The sequence below is a fragment of the Hemitrygon akajei genome, chromosome 12 (assembly GCF_048418815.1).
Source record: "Hemitrygon akajei chromosome 12, sHemAka1.3, whole genome shotgun sequence".
Taxonomy (NCBI): Eukaryota; Metazoa; Chordata; class Chondrichthyes; order Myliobatiformes; family Dasyatidae; genus Hemitrygon; species Hemitrygon akajei.
The window spans coordinates 19990775-20016577 of NC_133135.1; the positions used below are offsets into that span (position 1 = coordinate 19990775).

The 25803-nt window shown below is 38.7% G+C and overlaps 1 protein-coding gene across 4 annotated transcripts in view; it reads right to left on the reverse strand.

Moving 5' to 3' along the window:
• The window catches only part of tgfbr3 (transforming growth factor, beta receptor III), a 147374-nt gene that overhangs the window by 36629 nt on the left and 84942 nt on the right, over positions 1 to 25803 (reverse strand). For 3 of the 4 annotated variants that reach the window (XR_012101003.1, XM_073062657.1, XM_073062658.1), the window contains exons 5-8: positions 17022 to 17205; positions 16576 to 16744; positions 13141 to 13291; positions 3089 to 3284 (exon numbers count right to left, since the gene is read on the reverse strand). Coding sequence is in view for 3 of the 4 variants with exons in the window: in XM_073062657.1 (XP_072918758.1) it covers positions 3089 to 3284; positions 13141 to 13291; positions 16576 to 16744; positions 17022 to 17205 (700 nt within the window). In the remaining variant the exon portion in view is untranslated. The remainder of the gene's footprint in view (positions 1 to 3088; positions 3285 to 13140; positions 13292 to 16575; positions 16745 to 17021; positions 17206 to 25803) is intronic. The other variant, XM_073062659.1, reaches the window with a different exon arrangement.

The following is a 25803-nucleotide window of genomic DNA, read 5'->3' on the forward strand; positions in this document are numbered from 1 at the left end:
AAGATTTAGCAGACTCTGGAGTGGTGGTGCACTGTTCTACTGTGCAGCGACACCTGCACAAATATGACCTTCATGGAAGAGTCATCAGAAGAAAACCTTTCTGGTGTCCTCACCACAAAATTCAGCGTCAGAAGTTTGCAAAGGAACATCTAAATAATCCTGATGCATTTTGGAAACAAGTCCTGTGGACTTGTGAAGTTAAAAGAGAACTTCTCAGCCAAATGAGCAAAAGTATGTTAGGAGAAAAAAGGGTGCAGAATTTCATGAAAAGAACACCTCTCCAACTGTTAAGCACGGGGATGGATCGATCATGCTTTGGGCTTGTGTTGCAGCCAGTGGAACGGGTAACATTTCACTGGTAGAGGGAAGAATAAATTCAATTAAATACCAGCAAATTCTGGAAGCAAACATCACACCGTCTGTAAAGAAGCTGAAGATGAAAAGAGGATGGCTTCTACAACAGGATAATGATTCTAAACACACCTCAAAATCCACAATGGACTACCTCAAGAGGCGCAAGCTGAAGGTTTTGCCATGGCCCTCACATCCCCCGAACTAAACATCATCAAGAATCTGTGGATAGACCTCAAAAGAGCAGTGCATGTAAGACAGCCCAAGAATCTCACTGAACTAGAAGCCTCTTGCAAGGAAGAATGGGCGAAAATCCTCCAAACAAGAATTGAAAGACTCTTCGATGGCTGCAGAAAGTGTTTACAAGCTGTGATACTTGCCAAAGGGGGTGTTACTAAATACTGACCATGCAGGGTGCCCAAACTTTTGCTTCGGGCCCTTTTCCTTTTTTGTTATTTTGAAACTGTAAAAGATGGAAATTAAAAAAAGTAATGTTGCTTAAAATAGTAAAGAAATGTGTCATCTTTAACTTTATGCCTTTTGGAAATCAGGTCATCTTTTGCTCGCTTTGCTATTCACAGTAACAGAAATTTTGACCAGGGGTGCCCAAACTTTTGCATACCACTGTAATGTTCATTCCCTGATGAGATGCAAAGATATATTTTCACTTTGTCACATTAGAAGTGACTTTTCTTCCTCTTGTAGCTCCTGCACCTGTTACTTCACCATTTGTTGCACAGAGATTTAGATGGCAAACATCCCCCCATAGCAGCTGCAGCACATCTCTTGTCTCCCTTAAGAATTTCTGAATTATTTCCAGCATTTCAGTTTCAAAAAAGACCACAAATTTTACGGATCTTCAACTTCAAAACACGAAGAAGTAATTTATAACTCCTTAAATGGATAATGATAAACTATTGAACATTCAACTAACTTTGATCCACTAACAGATGGTGGCACAAGTCCACCTCAGTTGAAGCCATTTTCTTAATTTATCTTATAGTCCTGTTCAGAAATTTAAAGATTTTATTTCATTCAGATTCTGTGCTGTTCTACTGAGTATTGTGGGCGTGCTACACTGGTGCTGGAATGTGTGGCAACACTTGCAGGCTGCCTCCAGCACACCCTCGGTTGTGTTGGTTGTCAATTCAAATGACTCATTTCACTCTATGTTTCGATGTACACATGATAAATAAACTTGAATCTTGAATTAATACTTGGAAGCTTGCTAATGCCTGGCTTTTGTCAGCAGCAGAAAACCATGGGTCAGAAGTTACTTTGTCAGCTCATGTATCCCTGTGTGGGAATGCTTTATTTTCCACTCAGTACCTCCAACACATTTCACAATTTGGAGAAGTATGCAGATTCCAGTACTACTCACAGCTGCTCCAACAGTGAAATGGGACTTGGATAACATCCAGAAATTTGTAGCGCGTGCCAGGTTGCCTCTCAGTAAAGTGCTCAGGCAACTATACTACTTTCACTGATACCCACACTGCATTCCCCACCATCATCATCCTCAAAAGTATCTCAGTAGCTTAAACTTGTGCTTTAAGCTGTTGCTACCAAAATTGTGGATAATGCTATGCATGGCCTGGGTCTTTGTAAATGTGATTCTGGTCTCCTTATTTATTTAGAGATACAGCACAAATCAGGCCCTTACAGCCCATTGAGCCACACTACCTACTAACCCACCTATTTAACCGTAGCTGAACAACAGGACAATTTACAATGAACAATTAACCTACTAACCAGTATGTCTTTGGATTGTGAAACTTTGGAAAGTATGTTTTTGAAACCCATGTGCTCATGGGAAAGATACAAACTTCTTACAGATAGCATCAGAAATCTCCAAATTCCGATGCCCCGAGCTGTAATAGCGTCACTCTTTTGTTAAGCTACTGTGGCGTCCCTTTAAGTATTCATAAGGAGTTGATGCACAATAATACTTAAAGGATGTTTATCCCAACACTTCATTAATGCTTATGCTGCTGAACAATGAACTTTTGGGGATCAGGAAAATGATGCCAATTCTACCTATTTGTGTTTGGTTGGTCCATGCTGTTTCACTGCTCATATAAAGACAAATGGTCCTAATCAATGCACCACACACAAAATGCTGGTGGAATGCAGCAGACAGGCCTGGCCTGCTGCGTTCCACCAGCATTTTGTGTGTGGTGCTTGAATTTCCAGCATCTGCAGATTTCCTCGTGTTTGCCTAATCAATGCAGATAGGCTTAAGGTAAAGTTAAATAGCGAGTTTTCTGTGCTGTATAACTCAATGTCTTGACTACGTACTTATAAGTGACGCAAAAAAACTTACAGGTATTTCATACAAACAGGACATCCATTAGATGAAATTACTGCAGTCTGTTCTGATAATGGTGTACCATCTAATTCCTTACAATATGCTTTGATACATTGTTATTCCTTTCCATGCACATCCGGCGGCAACCTTGCCATTTCTTTCGCATTTTTGTCTCGTTTTTTTTTACGAGGCAGAGTTGCTAGCTCGACTCTCAACCCAGCACGGATTGAAAGCATGCAAGGAGCTGGCCGGATTCAAACGCGGGACCACTCACCTCGAAGACCAGTGCGGATGCCACTACACCACCCACTGCCAACTGGGTACATTGTTCACATATAATGAATATTCATTGCTGGTGGAATTTGAGATGTTCAGATTACAATTGAGCTTTAACTTTTGCTAAAGATACACCTATTCTTTAACGCTTACCAGTTTCTTGAAGCCTTAAATGTATTTGATTAGCAACTGAAGCCTTTGTATAAGAAGTGATTATGCTGTGACCACGTTCTCGAACCCAGTGCATAAGGTCAATCCTGGCAGATGTCAGATTAGATGATGTTTTCTTCACCACTATCATGGCTGCTTCTGTCTCTCGGCTAAATTTGAGACTGTCCCTGTCAGAAATCTTGATGAGGTAGAAATAGATGTTAACAACAATATTCAAATGAATTACTTCATTCATTTTTTTAAAAAACCGTAATTAACTCCAGAAATCCATGCAACTAAAATTACATATTCATAATCATTTCTAGATGTAATGTGTACTTAATAGGGGCCCAGAGCCCAACCAGACCACTGGCTCTGAGCTCAAATTGACCATCTTCTTCAAGCTAGGTTGCTTCTCATAGCGATTTGCTCCTCTGCTCCACACCACTCCCTGTTGCCCAAGTGAATTCCTTAACTAGCTCCATTCTGAAGTGCAGGAGACTGTGAATGAAAGACTACTGCTCTGATACTTACAATGTCATTGGTTTTTGCAAAAAGAGTAAGTTTCCTGGGGGTCATGGATTTATCTCTTGGCAAATCACATGCTGCATAATTCAGTGGTGGAAGTTAGTAACATGATTTAACAACTAGAGGGGAGATTTTACGTTTTCATAAAAGAATAGAAATCAAGGCAACTTCGAAGAATTATTAGACATTATTCTACTAGCTGCTAACAGATCTGAAATGGTATTGAAACACATTTCGTAATAGAACAAACACAACCGAAATTCAATTCTAACAGAACTGAAACCGAAGCTGCACGGGCACTTTAGATAGGAAAGGGGAAAGACACTGAGCCTTAAACCTCATAGCTGGGGCACAGTATGTGACATGAGAGAATAAGAACAGGGGCATAGAAACAAACTGTTCTACTTGTCCCTATATTGGAAATCTCTTTGGTTCTCTCTTCTTGAAAATGATGCTGTGCATCTGTACTAATTTATAGTAAAATTTAATTAAAATTCAGAGTGCATAGTTATAGAGTCATATCAAATTGCAGCACAAAAACAAGCCCTTCAGCCCAACTCACCCATGCTGACCAAGATGCCCATCTAATCTAGTCGCATTTGCTCACATCCCTCTTAACCAGGGATTCTCGACCTTTTTTATGCCATGGACCTAAACCAATAAGCAAGGAGTCGTGGGCTCCAGGTTGGGAATCCCCACTCTAAACCTGTCCTATCTTAGGGTTGATAAAGGTAAGATCATAATGGAAGAATCAAACCATACTTCATGACTACAAGTTGGAACGATATCTCCTAATGACTGAAGGTGCTCCATCTCTCAGCAATCAAAAGAGATGAAATGGCTCTTAAGATAGAGGATATCATAAACATTAAATAAAATCAGAGATTATAAAAGTGGAGCGTGCAAAATACAGCATGGAGAGCCATCTGGCTTATTGTCCACTTGCAGTGGGAAAAAGGCCAGTTATGGGTCCAAAGCCATGGCACCTCAAGTGCACATTCAAAAATATTTTGATTGTATTTGGGGCTTCTTATGTATGAAAACATCTGTGTGTGCAGCAGATTTATTCAGGATAGATATCAAGATATTTCCACCAGTAGAAGGGTCTCAAAAGAGGGTACAATGTCGCACAAATAGGACCCAGCATGTGAAACTGAGGTGCATAGATCTTCTTCCATTTCACATACATCTGCTCTTACCCCATCCTCTCACCACCCCACCCAGGATAGGGTTCCTCTTGTCCTCACCTACCACCTCCATGTCCAACACATAATTCTCTGAAACTTCCACCACCTCCAGCAGAATCCCATCACCAAGCACGTCTTTCCCTCTTCCCCCGCCCCCCCCCCAACTTCTGCTTTCTGCAGGGATCACTCCCTACGCAACTCCCTTGTCCATTCATCCCTCCCCATCGATCTCCTTCCTGGCACTTATCCTTGCAAGTGGGACAAGTGCTACCCCTGCCCCTACACCTCCTCCCTCACTACCATTCAGGTCCCTAAACAGTCCTTCCAGGTGAGATGACACTTCACCTGTGAGTCTGTTGGGGTTATATGCTGTGTGCGGTGCTCCCGATGTGGCCTCCTGTATATTGGGGAGACCTGACGTAGACCGGGAGACTGCTTTGCCAAGCATCTAAGCTCTGTCCGCCAGAAAAAGCGGGATCTCCCAGTGGCCACCCATTTTAATTCTAGTTCTCATTCCCATTCCAATATCTCCATCCATGGCTTCCTCTACTGTTGTGATGAGGCCGCACTCAGGTTGCACAAACAACACCTTATATTCATTCCATTTTGGTAGCCTCCAACCTGATGGCATGAACATAGATTTCTCAAACTTCCAGTAATGCCCCCCACACACCCACCTTCACCATTTCCCATCCCCTTTTCCCTCCCTCATCTTATCTCCTTGCCAACCCTCTGGTGCTCCTCCCCCTTTTCTTTCTATCATGGCCTTCTGTCTCTTTCACCAATCAACTTCCCAGCTCTTTACTTCATCCCTTTCCCCTTTTCGCTATTAGCTCGTATTTCTCTTTGCCCTCCCCCCACCCTTTAAATCTACTCCTCAATTTTTTTCTCCAGTCCTGCCAAAGGATTTTGGCCCAAAATGTCCTCTCGCATTTTGTGTGTGTTGCATAGATCTTCGTCTCACTGAGAATAGTACACCTCTAGAATCCCCTACCTCAGAAAGTTGTGAAGGCTAGACCATTGTGACTGTTTAGAGAAGTAGGTAAATTTTTGAAAGATCAGGGAAATGGCACAGTAGAGGAAATGAGAGTGCAGATCAGCCATAATCATCCTGAATAGTGACATATGTTTGAGATGCTGAATGGCCTACACCTGCTCCTACTTTCTTCTGTTCTTATGTTTGTTCTTAAAACCATGCATTCAGATCTAGGCCTCATATGGAGCCAGTGATCATTAATGGAGAATGTGTGGAGCAGGTTAAGACCTACAAGTATCTGGGAGTACAGTTAGACGAGAAGCTAGACTGGACTGCCAACACAGATGCCTTGTGCAGGAAGGCACAGAGTCGACTGTACTTCCTTAGAAGGTTGGCGTCATTCAATGTCTGTAGTGAGATGCTGAAGATGTTCTATAGGTCAGTTGTGGAGAGCGCCCTCTTCTTCGTGGTGGCGTGTTGGGGAGGAAGCATTAAGAAGAGGGACGCCTCACGTCTTAATAAGCTGGTAAGGAAGGCGGGCTCTGTCGTGGGCAAAGTACTGGAGAGTTTAACATCGGTAGCTGAGCGAAGGGCGCTGAGTAGGCTACGGTCAATTATGGATAACTCTGAACATCCTCTACATAGCACCATCCAGAGACAGAGAAGCAGTTTCAGCGACAGGTTACTATCGATGCAATGCTCCTCAGACAGGATGAAGAGGTCAATACTCCCCAATGCCATTAGGCTTTACAATTCTACCGCCAGGACTTAAGAACTTTTTAAAAGCTATTATTAATGCTTTTTGAGATAGTGATTTAGATGCATATCATATTTTTTACTGAGTTAAGTATTGTATGTAATTAGTTTTGCTACAACAAGTGTATGGGACATTGGAAAAAAAGTTGAATTTCCCCATGGGGATGAATAAAGTATCTATCTATCTATCTATCTATCTAAGTTCCTGACTCCATCTTGGTGAAAAAGAAATCCATTTATATCTAACCTTTTCAACAATTACCTTCAATCTATTCATTTAGTTTTCTCTTTGCCAAGGAAAATAGGTTCCTTCCTTTCCATCCTCTCACAAGAACATAAGAAATAGGAGCAGTGGTAGGCCATCTCCTTCCACCATTCAATAAGATCATGGCTGATTTGACCATGGACTCATCTCCACCTACCTGCCTTTTCCCCATAACCCTCATATTCTCATAATATGCAAAAATGTATCCAACCTTGTCTTGAATACATTTACTGAGGTAGCCTCCACTGTTTCATTGGGCAGAGAATTTCACAGGTTCACCACTCTTTGGGAAAAGCAGTTCTTCCTCATCTCCATCCTAAATTTACTCCCCCGAATCTTGAGGCTATGTCCCCTAATTCTAGTCTCACCTACAAGTGGAAACAGCTTTCCTGCCTCTATCTTATCTATCCCTTTCATAATTTTATATGTTTCTATAAGACATTTCTGGGCCTTGCAGTATAATGCATCTTAATTAAATCTTTGCTCAACCTCTTCTGTGTTAAAGAAAACACACACAACCTGACTAACCTTTACTCACATCTAAAAATTCTCCAATCCTGGCACAAAGTAGAATATGAAACAAGCTTTTACTTATCTTTCAGTGTTCTATCTATTGTTAGCCTTACAGACTCGCATACAGCTTTATTTGTTATTACCTGGATGCAGATCTTCTAAAAATTGGGAAAGCTCTCATGATTAAAGATATCACATTTCTCAATCAACAGTAAAAATAATTTATGTTGCCATGTCTTAAAAAAAATTACAATTGGCTTCATAAGTTAACTTGAGTTACAAGGAAATTCACACTCACCGCATGTGAACAGGGTGGAAGCGTGGTAAGGTTAAATTTTTAAATCTGTTTTGCAATGTAAATGATTTGTGTATTGTTCTGTTTGAAGACAAGGAGTTCAAGTTAAGCTAACTATATTCTGAAACTATCACCTGTTGATAGCATTTAGTAAAATAAACTTGTCCAAAGGGAACATCTAGCAAATCCTCTTAAGCTTTCAGTAGACAATCCATTATGAGGCTGGAATACACACATTAAATTAATTTCATGGTCTAAATGATGTTTTCCATTGAAATGTCTGATCACTTTACAGGCGTAATGCAGTGTATCTCTGCTAAATTCCCCATTTGTTCCTCATTCTACTTGCCCTTATTGTGACCAAATTTTAATCCTTTCCCACTGAAAATTCCCACGAATTCACCAATGCTCAACTGAGGTCCACTACAGTTACATTGCTTTTAGGAACATTTAATTTTTTTGTTATACTTCGCTGACCTTATGGGAAAAAAAGGCCACACATAATCATTCAATGGATTGTGCATTTCTTCCCAGAAGCCAATAAATTACTATTTAATCATATTTCACAAAATAGGTACCCACTCACCAGCCGTCACACATCTTCAATTGGTCAGATACCCACAACGATCTAGCCTCTACAACCCAATTGCACCTCCATTTAAACATTGCCCCACACACATGATGGAGGATCTCAGCAGGTCAGGCAGTATCCATGGAAATTAATAAACAGTCAATGTTTTGGGCTGAGACCCTTCATCAGGATGGGAAAGGAAGGGGGAAGGGAGCCAGACTAAGAAGGTGGAGGGTTGGGAGGAAGAAAGAACATGTTCTACTGGTGATCTTAACATCTACCTTGAATAAATCTGTTGCACTCACAGATATTTTGATAGCAGAGAAACTCCAAAAAAAATCTCTCCTGTTGTTTAAGTCTCACATTTATTTAGATGGTAATTACAGATTTCATTAGGTGTATTTCAATGTTCTGAAAACAATGCTACGTTCTTGCTTTAATGCCTCAACCAATGCACTACAAAGTTGTTTTTGCTCTACATAGGTTCATTTTTCAAACCCACTTATTACAATCATGTGCTGTCAAGAAAATAATTGTGATTCAGAATCAAGTTTGCCTGACTTCCTCTTCTGTGATCTTACAGATTTCGTGCTTTGCGCTGAAAGCTGAACAAATACTTAACCTAGAACTGCACTGTCATGACTAACGCATTCCCTATTTAAATTTACAAAGACAAATTGCTTATTATATTGCCACACTACATTCCTCATACACCATCTAAAGACTCATATTCAGCTCTGAAGATTTTCATTAGTAAAACCTTTCAATAACAAAAAATTATTTTCTGACTGTTCTTCAACAGGGATAATCTCTAGTTGGCAAATAATTTATAACAGCAAATGAAGTAAAGAAACCAGCATGAATAATCACAAAACTATACAAAGTGGGTGCCTTCAAAGATTCCAAGGGATGAAACACTTGTCAAGGTTAAAATGGAGAAGATGGGTGTATTCATCTTAGAACAAAGAAGGTCAGGAGATACATGACAGGTGCTTGAGATTATGACTGATTCAGGTGAAGTAGAGGGAAGCTATTCCCATTAGCAGATAATGCAAGCACAAGGGAGTAAAGCTTTAAATTCAACGTAAAAGCCAACACAAGACGGATATGTCAGAAAATATGTTGTTGGAGAGGTGTAGTCATAATCTAGAACTCATCAGCGTCAGGATGTTGGAAATTAGATTTTTAATTTATTCATTTTTTTCAGGATGTGGCCATCACTAACAATATTCAGAGATTATTGCGCAACCTGAATTTATGCTTGAGATGGCGGTGGTGAGCTGTCCCCTTGAACAGCTGCAGTCCTTTTGATGGAAGTGCTCCCACAACACTGTTAGGTAGTGAGTCCCTGTAATGAAGAAATGGTATTAATATGTTGTGTGACTTGGAGGAGAATCTGGAGATCAAGGTGTTTCTATGTCCCTGAAGCGTTGCTTTGAAGAGCTTGAGAGTGGCTTCAGGTTGGATGGTGAAATCTGAACCCAGAGCGAATCATTCGATGGCATGGTCTAGGCCCTGATCCCTTCACAGCAGCCGTTCCTAGTGTGTATAAGCTTTTCTGCACACAGGAATGGCCTGCTTCATTTGCTGAGGGGTTGTAAATGGAATTGAATATTGGAAAATCATCAACAAAAATATAAACCACTTTGCCCTCTTAATGGAAGGAATTAATGTGTTTGGACAGTTGTAACTCAAGTCATTAGATGAAATGCCTCATGATGCAGTTGTCTCTCTGATTATGGGAAAGGCTTTTTATTTAAATATAACAGACATTTCCTGCATCATAGTTTGAGTCACTTCAAAAAAAATTGTGGATAACAACAAAAATATAACAAATTCTTATCTTCCCGACTACAAAATGAATCCAAAAGTGATAGTTCACAGAAAGATGCTACTATGGATTACAGAAATGTTGAATGAGTGCACCTTCAAACATTAAATCTGCATCTGAAATTAACTACATCTGATGGCTTGCTACAGAGTATCTTATTTGTTTATGCCAATGTTTACACCAAATTTATATGCACTGCCAGTACGTAAATGCGCTATCTTAACACACGCACATCCTATTTATTTTACAGCTAAACAAAGTTCAGTACATTCATTTTGACAAGATGTAGACAACAGCACCTTCGGTTTTACAAAATAACTGAAGTTCTACTTTAAAAAAATGTAATTTTATCTTTGGGGAAAAATATTGCATTAATATAGATCACATCCTGACCTTCATGCTTTCTTGCTAGTGATCTACTTCAGAAGTGCTGCCACTTTTGTAATGTTGGCAGCCAATCTGTGCACACCAGGCTCATAATTACGGTCAGATAATTAAAAAATATATATATTTGATGCAGGGCTAAATATTGGCCTGGATATCATGCAATCTTTTACCTCCAAATATTTACGTTCTCCTCGTGGACACATGGGTCTCCTCCCACTTCCCAAGGACATGTGCGTGGTAGGTAAATTGGTCACTGTAAATGCCCCTAACATTAAGGTGTAGAATCTGGGGGGAGTTGATGGTAATATAGGAAGAATAAAATGGAGCAGGTCAAAGGCTAGGAATCCTGTGGTGTGTAATTCACCTGATTCCCCAAAGCCTGTCCACCATCTACAAGGCTCAGGTCAGGAGAGTAACAGAATACTCACCACTCACCTGGATGAGTGTAGCTCCATCAACACACTCAGGAAGCTTAACATCACCCTGTACAAGGCAGCCCACTTGATTGGTACCCCTTCCACAAGCATCCAAACCTTCCACCATCAACAAACAGTTGCAGCAGTGTGTACTATCTATAAGATGCACTGCAACAACACACCAAAGCTCCTAAGGCAGCACCATCCAGACCCACGACAACTACCATATCTAGAACAATGAGAACAGCAGATTCCTGGGAACACCACCACTTGGAAATCCACCTCCAAGTCACTCACCATCCTGACTTAGAAACATATCACTGTTCCTTTATTGTTGCTGGATCAAAATCATGGAATTCCCTCCCTAACAGCACTGTGGGTGTACCTACACCTCAGGGACTGCAGTGGTTCAAGAAGGCAGCTCATCACCACCTTCTCAAGGGCAACTAGGGATGGGCTTAGCAGGTGACACCCACATACCATAAATGAATAATTTTTTTAAAATGGAGAGGTACAAATCCAGGCACCTTCGAGGTTCCATGGGTAGATTTGCTCTTCAGCACAGCTTGCAACCTGAAGGCCTAACATATTAGAGGGCTATAGGTAAAGCCTAGGTAGTTCTAAAGTAGGGATATGTTTGGCACAGCTTTGTGGGCCAAAGGGCCTGTATTGTGCTGTATGTTTTCTATGTTTCTATATAATCTTCTTTATCATTACCATCAGACCATGGGACCAGTCCTTGCACAATGGCCAAGAAGTGACCAGTTTATGAAGGGAAACACCAACCATTTATACTTGACATTTAGTGGCATTATCCTAGGCAATCCTCCACCATACACATTTTGAAAACTCCACTGATCAGAAATTGACCAACTTAACCTATGGTCCATTTCTTAAGTTAAGCAGTGTACTAACTGAATCACTTGTTCAAACAATGTTCAGCAAGTTTAGTACAGTCAAAGAGAAGCAGCCTACCTAATTGGCACCTTAACATTTATCCTCTTCAACATGGTACCACATAGCTAGAGTGTGCATTATATGTATCAATTTACCAAGGGTTCTCCAATATCACCTCCCAAAACCCACAACACCTAAGGACAGTTGCCCAATGACAAAGCCACATTTGCACATTCCCCAGCAGTCACACCTTCAGAGAAATGCCAACACAGAAATACATTGCCATATCCAATGCTGCATGACCAAAATCCTGAAACTACCTAGCTAAGCAGCACGCTGCAAATATATTTATCCCAAAGACTGCTGCTGTTCATGAAGGAAGCTCGCAACACTCGCTTGAGCTCAGTGAGATAATGCTATAAATATATACTTACCCATGATTCTCATGAATCAATTAAGAGTACAAAATAAACTGAACATTTCACTCACAAAACAATTCTGAATAACAGGGATGTGATTCTATCTCAAAATTGGTTCTTTGATTTTAACCCACTTATACCTTTTTAATGAAACACCTCTATTTTGTACTAATCTGCTGATTATGTAGCATTATAGAAATAGCAAAAGTGGACTCCTGTGAGGACTCATCTTCAAGTCCAGAGGTGCTCCATAATGTTCTGAATGGGTGGGCATGCTATACATTTGGCTCCTCAGCTCCATTCCTGTCATACCTCCATACCCGATGAGTGCATCAATGTGTGTTTTGGCTCTATGTTTTGCCCAACTGGAGAATATAATCACATTTTTAAAATATTTTTTTTGATCATATCATAAAGGAGTGCTGAAATGTTTCCAATCTTAAATTGCTCCTGGCTTGTGTTACCAAAATCTCGAGGAAGAAAATCCTGGAAACTTACAGCAATACAAATGGAGAACTGTGTTGAAGTCATAAAAGAATATCATCTGCTCTTGAGAGCATGGCATGTGAAGCTGTAGAGTTACTCTGAGAATATTTTGTGCAAATACTGAACTCGACAGCCAACACCTCGAGGGAGCCAGCAGAAAAATGCACTCTAAGGTTGTACCTCAAATTGCACTCTGCAAGGGCCCCTAACCTGTACTACTATGCAAAGACAAGGAGTCAAACTTTTGCAAAGAATCAATTTTTTTTGGATGAACTGTGATCCTCGATAAAAACAATTTTATTTCAATAATTTTTACATGTATGAAAATAACATATTTGTAGATTGAAGTTTTCTGTAGCTTTTAGAGGAACACTTCTTTAGAAGATTTCTGCATTTTAAAAACCACTTACTTGCTAATTCATCTGGAGAGTTACAATGACTAATAAAATAACAAACCTGATTATAGTAGTTAGATTTCTGGTTAACAATTACTTAGTCATTAACAGGGCTTAATGCATAAATACTTACAATCACTTCTAGCTTTCCACTGATATCATGTGACTTGATTACCCAGTTGACTGCTTTTTCGCACTTGAGGATCAGCAAAATATTTCTGGAGAGCACAGTATCTGCATGCATTGGCCGTATGTCGACAACTACGTCCACTTTGAAAATCCTGCTGTGGAACAGCATAAAAAAGTTTGTATATGTGCCAGAATTTTTACTTATGTTCAACCTTTTCCAGCTGAATATGTCTCTAGTGTCTGGCCAGTTGATTAAAATGTTGGAATTAACCCCAGACGATAGAACATGTGCAAAATACGCTACAATGCAATATGCATTTTAAGATGATTCATAATAACACTCACTCAAAACAATACTACACACTTTTTCCAGAAGTAGTTGAAGGGTCAGATTTTTGAGGCTGCATATAGACCATTAATCCAACTCTCTTAAATATAGTTTAACTTGCACAGACAAATAAATCAACTTTGGTTTTTGTTGAACTAAATACCATCATGTACACAGAAAATTTACAAGGATGCTGCCGGGACCTGAGGACCTGAGTTACAGGGAAAGTTTGAATAGGTTCAGACTTTATTCCCTGGAATGTAGGAGAATGAGGGAAGATTTGACTGAGGTATACAAAATTATGAAGGGTATAGATAGGGCAAATGCAAGCAGGCTTTTTCCACTGAGGTTGGTGAAAGTAGAATTAGAGGTCATGGATTGTGAAAGGTGGAATGTTTAAGGGGATAATGAGGGGGAACTTCTTTACTCAGAGGGTGGTTAGAGTGTGAAACGAGTTGCCAATGGAAGTGATGGATATGGGTTCAATTTCAACACTTAAGAGAAATTTGGATAATACATGGATAGAAAGGGTGTGGAGGGCTATGGTCTAGGTTAGGACGCTGTGATTAGGCAGAATCTTAGTTTGGCATGGGCTTAATGGGCCAAAAGCTGTTCTATGACCATCCATGATACATCATTGTTACAGTTGATAATTCTTTTCACTGTTTTCTCTTATATTTAGATAATATGGTCCATGCATCGAGTATGACCAAAATGAACCTTCTCCATTGCTCCTGTTAGGTGGAGCAAGGGCAAGTACAAGCAATTCTCTGATATTTGCTTGGCACATCTCAAGCGTATCCAGCAAACACGAGGAAATCTGCAGATGCTGGAAATTCAAACAACAAAACACACACAAAATGCTGGTGAAACACAGCAGGTCAGGCAGCATCTATAGGGAGAAGCGCTGTCAACGTTTCGGGCCGAGACCCTTCATCAGGACGAAGGGTCTATAAAATTAAGTGGCACTAAAATGCATTTATATATTTCAAATTTAAAACATTTATTTTCAGTAAAGTGTCTTGCAAATGTTATCTTAACCTGAAAACTTCAGTTACTAATTGTGGCCACTTCTGATGTAAATGCTGCCTCTATTGGCCCTCTGAGGTATTATTTCTATTTCATTGTATTTTCCATGGAATGATCCTTTAATCCCTGGTGATGACACCAGTACAATTAAATTTCCTGGACATAACATTTGACCATAGCACCCTATATTGCACAATTAAACTTCAACAACAAGGAGGCCAAATATGACTATCATCCCTATAGATGCTGCCTGGCCTGCTGTGTTCCACCAGCATTTTGTGTGTCAAATCTATCCAGACAACTTTCCAAGTCAGGGCACAGCTGACCATTATATTAAATGCTGGAATAGACATTTTAGACCATATACCAAGAAAAAGAGGACAAAACAAAAAGTGCTATGTCCAATATTTTGTATTTATTACATAGTTACATTTGTGAGAGGACAGAAAAAATGATTGTTAAAATGGGAATCCACAAGAGGAACGTTTTAAAGGTCTGTTATGTGTGTTTATAAAAAGAGTTACTAAGTTTGTTAAAAGCTGAGCTGACTAAGTCTTCAGTGATGGCTAGACAACATTGTTGTAGCAGATGGGTATATTATCCTTTGAATTGCTTTTATCAAGTGATTGAAAGTCATATTTGGCCTCCTTGTTGTTGAAGTTTAATTGTGCAATATAGGGTGCTATGGTCAAATGTTATGTCCAGGAAATTTAATTGTACTGATGTCATCACCAGGGATTAAAGGATCATTCCATGGAAAATACAATGAAATAGAAATAATACCTCAGAGGGCCAACAGAGGCAGCATTTACATCAGAAGTGACCACAATTAGTAACTGAACTAAAGTTTTCAGGTTAAGATAACATTTGCAAGACACTTTACTGAAAATAAATGTTTTAAATTTGAAATATATAAATGCATTCTAGTGCCACTTAATTTTTTAGAAACATAATATTAAAACACAATGTGAATTTGCTAACACCTAACTTAAAGCTTAACAAACTGAAGTTTCTTTTGGTAAACTTAGGAATTAGTAGGGGGAGGTAATTATGGAAACTATTGCATCCAGTTACTATGACACAAGGCGTCATCAGGAACTATTTCCTGAGGTTAGATGGAGCATTCCGAGAATCCTGCAATGTGAAACACCGCTGCTCCATTAAAACAGTCACCAGGGAGTCATCTGGAAGTAGTTAGTTGTGTCAAGTAATGGAAGTTTAACACGATGCAACTAGACATTAGCCTAGAAATTCATCCTTGGGAAGCCAGAAAAACGTAACATTAACCAATTTTGCGCAGATTTCTGGAGACTTACTGCTAGTCGTAAATAAGTTCTGGACATAGTGGAAAAGATGTTAGAGAACCCTGGAACTGAATTTCTAGTATCCAGCTTGCTTAAATTACTGACAGTACAACACCCAAAATTAATTTCTACTCAGAGCACAGGTTTTGCACCATTTTGGTCTTCACACTACCTGGCGTTGTTCACTCCCAAAGGAAGAAGGTTCAACCAAACATATTTAAAATGCAGCCAAGGGCAGTGACTGTGTAACTCTCTGGAGGACAAACTTGAAGCTGTCGCTGTACCTAGGTGCTTTTAGCGCGAGTCCCTCAAGATTTAGTGAGCAAAAATGTTAGAAAATATCCAATGAAATGGGAAATGGTTCCAGGTTCATCTGATGTAAAATGAGTCAAGACACTGTCAGTCATTTCACAAAAGAGGTGGCATTGAAAGTTTCCTTCAGTCATCACCTCCTATCAGAACTATGCCTATGCAAACACTGTCCCAAAAATTAGCTCTGGTCATATCTGGGGCCGCTGATCACCTCAGTGGCAGGCTCAGACAAGTACCTTATAAACTAGATTACAACTTGCTGTAACAAAAAAAGAGTGATTTAAAAATGTGTATTACATTTAGAACTAATAAATTTTAATCATTAAATCACCTATTAAAAATAATTAGCTACTTCTAGGTAACATGATAATGTTTAGCTTCATCACACTGCAGTTCAACATTTTAAGAGGAAATCAGCATTTTAAGAAGAATCAAAGATTCAAATCAGACCAAAATTCTCACTTACCTGTAAGGACTCGAACTTGGGGATTCCAAGTCAATAACATGAACCTCCTTTTCACCTATTGGGTTTGAGGATGTACAACCCTGTGCAGGTTGCATTGTCAAATAAGCTCCGAGATAATTCTGAGACAGAAAGTTCTTCTCTATAATGCATGTGGGTAACAATGAAGGATCTAAAAAAGTTATAATTATTGTTTTATGATCTATTCAGTATAACTGTGGCTAACAAAAATCTTAAATACTAATTTTACCAAACATTATGGAAAAACTATATAGACGTATTAAAAGCTAAACAGTTGATTAAAAAAAATCAAACCTCTCATTTACCTATTAGGACTAATCACAAGGAATTATACAAGAACAACTATTACTTACAAACAGTTGTATCACTGCCAAAAAGTTAAAACAAAAATCATTTCAGATTGAAGCCATAGAATAAGATGGACTTACCTTCACCTACTTTGATGTAAATATTATTAACCTTGTTCAATTCGGTGAAAGATGTCACAGATTCATATTTTTTCTGAGTCCACTGCAGTAAATGTTTACTATCTTGAGGCATTGAATGCTCTTCCAATGATTTTGATAAGGTAAAATTTACTGTTGGAAACTGGACAGTAGAATTCTTAGTCACCTGAAATTAGGAAGAATGAAAGCATTTTGTTAAACCTATTCATGTTTATAAACTTAAAAATTGCTTAATATTTAACACTAACAGTCTAGATTGCTGGTATTCAGTAGTTCTTATTTTTTTGAACAGGTTACTTAAAGTTGACTGCTGGACATAGTTGAAGCTGAGCTTCAACCTGTGTGCAAACTAACGCAGATGGCATAAAGATGTGGCCTCCATTACTTTGCCCCGGATTATCTTTCTGAATTATATAATCTAGCATGGGATTTTTTTAAAAAACAAATACAGCAGTATCATGTTAAAAAAAGAGTATAATTATATTCTTGAAAACTTCTTGATAAATCAGGACAAATGTTTAGTATAAATAGGTAACAGGTAAGATTTGCAAATATTCTAGTGGTTCATGGTGAGTTCATTTTTCTTATAACATGAAAACTAAGGTTTCATTTAGTCATCCGCGTGAACTTCAACGTCTGAATTGAATTGACTTTATTACTTACATCCTTCATATACACGAGGAGTAAAAATCTTTACATCATGTCTCTGTCTAAATGTGCAATATATAGTAAATTTATAATAAATAGTATGTACTGTCATAGTAGAATAAAATATAGACTAAGAAACAGAAAATACTGTGCTAGCCTCCAAGGAAAATTTAAAACTTCAGAAATTTCTTGTTTTATGTTATGCCTTAAATATTATATCTGATATTAGACTTGGAAATCAAAAAGCAAAATAAATAGCAGTTGTTGGAAAATTAAAAAGTTAAGAACACTGGAAAAAACTCAGATGATCAGTCAACATCTATTGAGAGAGAATCAGAATCTGATTTAACATCAACTGCATATGTCATGAAATTTGTTAAACATCCACACAGTTTATGTTTTGCCATTAAATCAGTGTATCAGAGTTCTTCTCATACTGTTTGTGACAATTGCATAGAGTGAAAACTGCATTTCCAAAGTTCGCAGATGAGCATTTTTGGTTTTCCCTATGTAATGCTGTATTGAAATGTTTCAGCATGGTGTTCCCTTTCAACATGCCACAAACTTTTATAGATGCTACAGGCAGTCTTTGAGTTGAAGTAACACCATTTACACAACACTTTTCCAGCTACCTAGTATAGATACTGAACGATAGAGTGCTTCAACATGGTTATGGTGGGGGGACAATGTTCCTAGGGGTCCAAAGGGAACTGGATGGCTTTGAAGAAAACACTGATAACATGAGGCATGATATTTTATGCACAGGGATTAAAAAAAAGTCCAAGGTCACAGCCAGACTCTCCTGGAATGAAGTCAGCAGGGTATTCCCTGTAAGGACACTAATGCAGTCTTTGAATGCCTAATTGTTGAGGAAACCTGCAGGGCAGGAAGATGCCCTGTGAACTGAAGGCATAGTACATTACTACTCCTGTCTTTGGCTATGGAGCTTTGGCGACCTCTCAAATTCAGAACTAATCAACTAAATGTGAGCTATGGCAGCAATCAGCTAGGATGAGGAAAAAGAGTGACAGCAATTCTGAGGGGCAATGCAGTCAAGATTTTATCTGAAGTCAATGAAGTTTCCTTATCTCAGAAGGAAAAGACACAATTTCACTGTTGACACAGTTTTAAGCAAAATGGATGTAGTAAAAACAGGATGTTTTAAGAGTAAATAAATACATTTTTCAGACCACTGAAGAAGTAGTCCACAAATTTTGCAAGTTGTACTATTTTTTAAGTCACCTGGGACAGCTTTATGCCAGAAAAAAACTGATTCTAAAAAAGAGGGACAAAATTTGTAGCTAGTGCATCCAGAGAGGTAGTTAAAATTTTTAATTTTCAGTTATGGAGTTGTGTGAACAAATTTTGAGTCCAATAGATTTTAAGTCTTAAATAATCTCCCTGGTATTAGACATTAACTGGTAGTGTTATGATGTCTCATTCCTTCAGATTTTAATTAATGTAGGAGTCTAGGAGGTAGTGTGCCATTTCCAATTACTATAAACATCACTGCAAGGGTCCACAGGAAGTCCGACTGAGTGCCTGTGCAATAGACAATGGCTTACTAAGTCCAAGCTCAAATTTTGATCGCTGTTTCTTAGCCATGATTATTACCTTCATAAATTGGAAACAAGAATTTATTCAAACTTAGCCTTTAAAACTTGAAAATAATTAGGGAATAATAGTTGTGCCGGAATGAATGAAGACACTACAAAGTTTACTAACATTTAAGCATAACATTGAGTAAAATTTGGCAGCTACAGACCCAGAGCAACTGGCTTTATTGTAGCCAGTCCAATACATTTCATGTTTCAGTGATAAATAACATGTGCCCTGCCCAGCAATTTGCATTTTGATACGCCTACCTCTGGTCTAGACAGTCTCTGAAATCAGTTTTCTGCAAAAAAAACATGCTGTTTGTAGAAGGCGGAGAATAACTTACAATAGGATTTGTTTAATTTACTTATTATTATTATTTCCACTACCAACACTCCATTATAATGGAAGTTGTACACTTTTCCACCTCAAGTTTCTTCATAAGGGCTACTTTCCCAGGGCTGTATATTTTCCCTTCTAGTTCCCTGATAGCTACATGCTGCAGCACAAATTTAATGCAGATGGATTGGACTCTGACATTCCATTGATTGGTAAGAAGTTACAGATACAGCCAGCTGTTCAACCTTTAGAAATAAGCCTTTGGAATTTTTTTTTGTGCAATTAAACAAAGTAATAAATGCAAGATTTAGTTTGGTACAAACTAAAAGAACCATAATTAAGGCCTGTCATGGTATCAACAACAACGTATATTTATTTAGTACCTTTAATTAAAAGTGTTCCAGGGTGCTTCACAGAACAGTATGGCACAGGCAACCAAAAACTTGGAGCAGAAAAATGGTAATGAGGTGGTGTACAGCAGTGAGATAAATCACTGATCGAGTAATGTCGCAACAACAACCTTGCACTCAATGTCAGTAAGACCAAGGAACCGACTGTGAACTTCAGAAAGAGGAAGTCAAGGGAATACTCACCAGTTCTCACTGAGGGATCAGCAGTGATGAGGTTCAAGTTCTGTGTGTCAACATCTCTAAATATCTATTTTGCACCCAAAAAAACTGATGCAATTAGAAAGAAGGCACGACAGTGGCTACATTTTATTAGGAGTTTGAGGAGCCTTTGTATGTGGTCTCACGTGGTCTGCACATACCAGCTGCATGGTGAAAAAGGCACAACAGCACCTCTTTCAACTCAGACGGTTGAAGAAGTTTGGAATGGGTCCCCAAATCCTAAGAACTTTCTACAGGGGCACAATGGAGAGCATCCTGACTGGCTGCATCACTGCCTGGTATGGGAACTGTACTATACTTCCCTCAATCACAGGACTCTGCGGAAAGTGGTGCAGACAGCCCAGTGCATCTGTAGATGTAAACTTCCCACTATTCAGGATATTTACAAAGACGTGTGTGAAAAGGGCTCAAAGGATCATTGGGAACCAGAGTCACCCCAACCACAACTTGTTCTAGCTGCTACCATCCGGGAAACGGCACCACAGCATAAAAGCCAGGACCAACAGGTTCCAGGACAGCTTCTTCCACCAGACCATCAGACTGATTAATTCATGGTAACACAATTGTATTTCTAAGTCTTGTTGTACATACTATTTATTATAAATTACTATAAATTGCACATTGCACATTTAGACAGAGATGCAATGTAAAGATTTTTACTCATCATGTATATGAAGTATGTAAGTAATAAAGTCAATTCAATTCAATGTCACCAAGGACACTCGCAAATTTCTACAGATGCAACATGGAGAGCATTCTAACTTGTTACATCACCGGCAGGTATGGAGGGGCCACTGCACAGGACCAGAAGAAACTGCAGAAAATTGTAAACTCAGCCAGTTCCATCATGGGCACTAGGCTCAACAAGCACTGAGGACACCTTCAAAAGGCAGTGCCTCAAGAAGGCAGCGTCCATCATTAAGAACCCCCGTCACTCAGGATATGCCCTCGTATTGCTACCATCAAGGAGGTGGCACAGGAGCCTGAAGATGCACGCTCATCATTTTAGGAACAGCTTCTTACCCTCCATCAAATTTCTAAATGGACAAGGAATCCATATACACTACCCCTCTTTCTTTGCACTACTTACTTAATTTAAATAAATAAAAATATATATTTCTTATTGTAATTTATATATATATTTAAAATTATGCCTTGCACTGTACTGCCGCCATAAAACAACAAATTTCATGACTTGAGCCAATGATATTAAACCCAATTCTGAACCAGTGCAGTTTAAGAAAATCCAATTTCAAGGCACCAAACAGCCACCCACAGTTGGCTGAAAAGAAATGGAAATATGCAGATTTGACAGGGATGCAGGGCTGGGGGATAAAGAAGCTTGATGGATGGACACCTGCATGCATCTGTGGGGAGGAAGAATTAAAATTTGAGATTGTCATGTGAACAGGTGAAAGTCAATAAATACATTTCTGAATTGGTTTATCATTGTCACATGCACCAGGCTGCAGTGAAGAAGCAGTCTTGCATACCATTCATGTAGATCAATTTATTGCAACAGTGCATTGAGTTAGTAAGAGGTTAGGAAAAATAATAGAATGCAGAATAAAGTACTACAGTACAAAGAAAGTGCAATGCAGGCAGACAATAAGGTGCAAGGCATGACAAGGTAGACTGTGAGGTCAGGAGTCCATCTTTTTGACTGGTCAATAGCCTTATAACAGCGGATTAGGACTGTCCTTAAGCCTGGTGGTATGTGCTTTCAGGTTTTTTTTAATCTTCGGCCTGATTTATTTTAGGGAGAAGAGAGATTGTCCGGGATGGGGGATGGGTGGTGTCTTTAATTATGTTGGCAGCTTTACTAAAGCAATGTGACATTTAGGCAGATACAACAAAATTTCCAAATGTAGAGAAAGTTGGGAGGGGAAGAGAAAGCACATGGGCAGGTCTGTGAGGAAAAAGAAAGCAAAGATCATAGTGCAGGGAAAATATGGACAGTAAAGACATTAGTGAATAGTAATTGATCAGTCTCAAGGAAATGTAGACAGAACAATTACTTAAAACCAAGAGCAGAAAAAACTGAATGGTTAAAACATTACATTTAAATCCTGAAATTGTAGATTATTTGTAATTGCTGAACTGATTATTTAATGTGGAAGACAAAATTATGAGAAGACTTTAAAGCTTAAGCTGAACTTCATTGGAACAGTTGTATATAGTCAAGTACAGAGAGGTCACAGTTGGGTTGGGGATTAGGAGAGCTGGTCCCTGACGTACACCTTTCCAGCACTTCTTGCATCCAATACGTATATTATTTGTTTTCTTTTGGATCACTAGGTATGTGAATTTATGAAATTTACCATCCAACATAGATTACAATGGAAGACAAAATGTGCTTTTATTAATTATGACCTAATTATTGTAGTTCATCCCTTAGTGTGACTAAAACGGTTAGGGTGTTTTTGGAGTTAGAGCATATAGCAACTAACTTCAGCTTCCAACCTTCAAATCTGAATATAGACTGTAGATTAAATTTAAAATTCAGCCCTGAACAATGGGTTCTTAAGAGCTGTGAATCACAGCTAGAAAGACCAGACAATGTTGATTAAAATTCATTTATGAGTCACAGCAAGTGTGACTCTCAATTCATAATCTCAGCTACATTTTAAAGAGTCAATGTATCAGTAAATGAATGGTGCCTTAACAATGGAAATAGTAACATTCAATGAGATGCATCACTATAATTATTTGTGAGTGCAATAGGGTGCAGAAAAGACCTAATTTTCCCCAGAAAGAGGGAAAAGCTGCTATTCTTATTAAAAACATGTGTAGACATAACCATGTAGGTATTGAACCCCTGGATACAATTCAGAAAGACTTTTAATGAACTCACCAGGTCCAGAAAAGTAAATTTGTTTTTGTACTGTATCAATTTAAGACAGGGCCTACACCAATACAACCATCAAATACTCTCCAGTAAGACACTTAAGTAGGACTTTTCCATAGTAGTAATACACAGCTTGGGGTTACTTGTGGAAAGTCGTAGACTGATGGGTGAAATCTTCTCCGATTCTGCATAGCTGGACACTTATATTGAACTTTAGGAAGTTGTGAACAGAACCAGGAAATGCCACTTAGTGGGGAGTAGGGGGGAGGGGATGCAAAGACAGTAACAACAAAAAAGCACATGCCATACACTGAGGGAACTGGAAGGAATTTGGAAATTCAAAATTAAATTTTCAATGACAACACCAATTTGATGGCTATCTTATTTTAAATAATTACGTCTGCCACAGCATTGTAAACAATGTAAATTACTATTAATGGCATTGACTGAAACTACATAGTACAGAAAAGCATTATGCAGCATACTTTAATACTTGGTGCTTAAGTTTAAGTTTATGCAATGAAAATTTGAATTCTTATAATCTGGATGATATATTTCCAAAAACTATGCGGCACAGTTGTTCAGCTATTGGAGCCACAGCCTCACAACACCCATGACCTGTCTCAATTCTGGCCTCAGGTGCTGCTTGTGTGGAGTTTGCACAATCTCCCTCTGACAGTGTGGGTTTTCTCCAAGTGATCCCGTTTCTTCCCACTTTTCAAAAGTGTGGTGGTAGATTAATTGGCCACTGGAAATTGCCTCTAGGTGAGTGATAATTGCTTCCAGGCCAACTCAATGAGAATGTATGAAATTAATGTAGGATTAATACAAATAGGTGGTTGTTGGTCGATGCAGACTTGGTGGGTCAAAGGGCTATTTCCATGATGTGTGTGTCTAAGTCCTGGCAGAGGTACCATCTTACTACTCTATGCTTAATAAAATATGCAAATCTTCAGATTTTGTTGTATAATTATTTTCTCCCAAGCTTGGCCATTCCACGTTATCATTTCTTTTTAAGTATAAAACAGGAGACTGATGATAAAACAACTCTTGTTGAACGTGAACCTAGATAAGGTTGATTAGGTCATCTAAAATAATGGAATCTTTCTCATGCCTCCTGAATGGTGGAAGCTATTGATGTAATTTTTTAAAAGTTTTTGTTTTCAAATCATGTACAATAAAGTATTTTCAATTAAGCCTTTAGTTTGATTAACTCTATGCCCCTCCAACCCCTACAGATCTTTTTCTCATTCTCTGTTGTATAAATTCCTACATTTGGATCAGGATTTGTTTTTTAAAAAAGCAGTATTTATAGCAGCTACTTTTCTATAACTGGTTTGCAAGAGTTAAAAAAAGAAAAACATGTTTGTTTGCCTGTTTTGACATCCTCAGGGCATATGAAAAAACATTACCATCAATGGTACTTTTGTTGCGTGCTGCAATTTATCACAAGCATTAATCAGATTATTTAAAAATATTTTTCAATGTTGCTGGTTGGGCACATTAATTGGTCAGGGCCTTAGGTACAAGAGTAATGTGTTACTCACTTTTACTGCAAACAAGAGAAAATCTGTAAATGCTGGAAATCCAAGCAACAGACACAAAATGCTGGAGGAACTCAGCAGGCCAGGCAGCATTCCTGCCAAAGGGTCTCGACCCAAAATGTCAGCTGCACTCTCTTCCATAGATGCAGCCTGGTCTGCTGAGTTCCTCCAGCATTTTCTGTGTGTTACTCACTTTTACTGATCTGCTTTTAGTGACTTCTGAGCAATTCAAATAAATAATCTAAAATCCATCTTAAAAGTCAACACTAAATATGAAGCTTAGAACTTGAATACACAGTTCATCCTTTAGGTCAACGGCCTGAAGTGAAAACTGAATAAAGTTTGAAATGAAATATTCTGAAGTTGCAGAGTAAGTGGAGAATGGCAGACAGACCAAGACAGAACATTCTTGAGAAGATGGAGACCAACATAGATCTATTTTTGATAAATACTAAAAACATGTAGTAAAATAGAAATGAATGAAAGCAACTATGGTAAAAGAAACATCCCCCTTAGATGTTTGATTTGCTGAATATTTCCAGAATTTTCTGCTTATTTTCTTTTAAAAATAGTGAACAACAGTTATTTCACAAATGGCGTATACAGTACGGTGCAAAAGTCTGAGGAGCATATGGATGGCTAGGGTGCCAAAGACTTGCACAGTACTGTAGTCATTTTATGTACTGCACTGTACTGTTGCTGCAAAATGAAAACATTTTTCATGACATGTGTGTGTGATGATAAACCTGATTCTGACATGGGTCTGTATTGTGGACTGAGATTGGGAAGGGGGCAGGGAAAAGGGGGGGGGGGTCGAGTAGAGAGACTTTCTGTAATGATCAATGAAGCAATTGTTTGGAATTAAATTACCTTGCTTGGTATCACAGCGCTGAGTGTGTCTGCACCCATGCCACCTCCCGTCCCACCTTCTCTGCCATCTGTCCCACACCCTTCCCATGGTACTCTACTTTTGCTATTCCCAACGTCCTTTGCTCCTGCCAGATTCACAAATTCACTCTTCGCTTCATGTAGGCAAATACAGTATTGTACAAAAATCTTAGGCACTCTAGCTTTATTTGTTTCGGATGTTTGCAGAGTGCTATAAACACTGAATTATTACTTGAAACAAGTTAACAAAGGTCTTAAATATTCAATTAGTC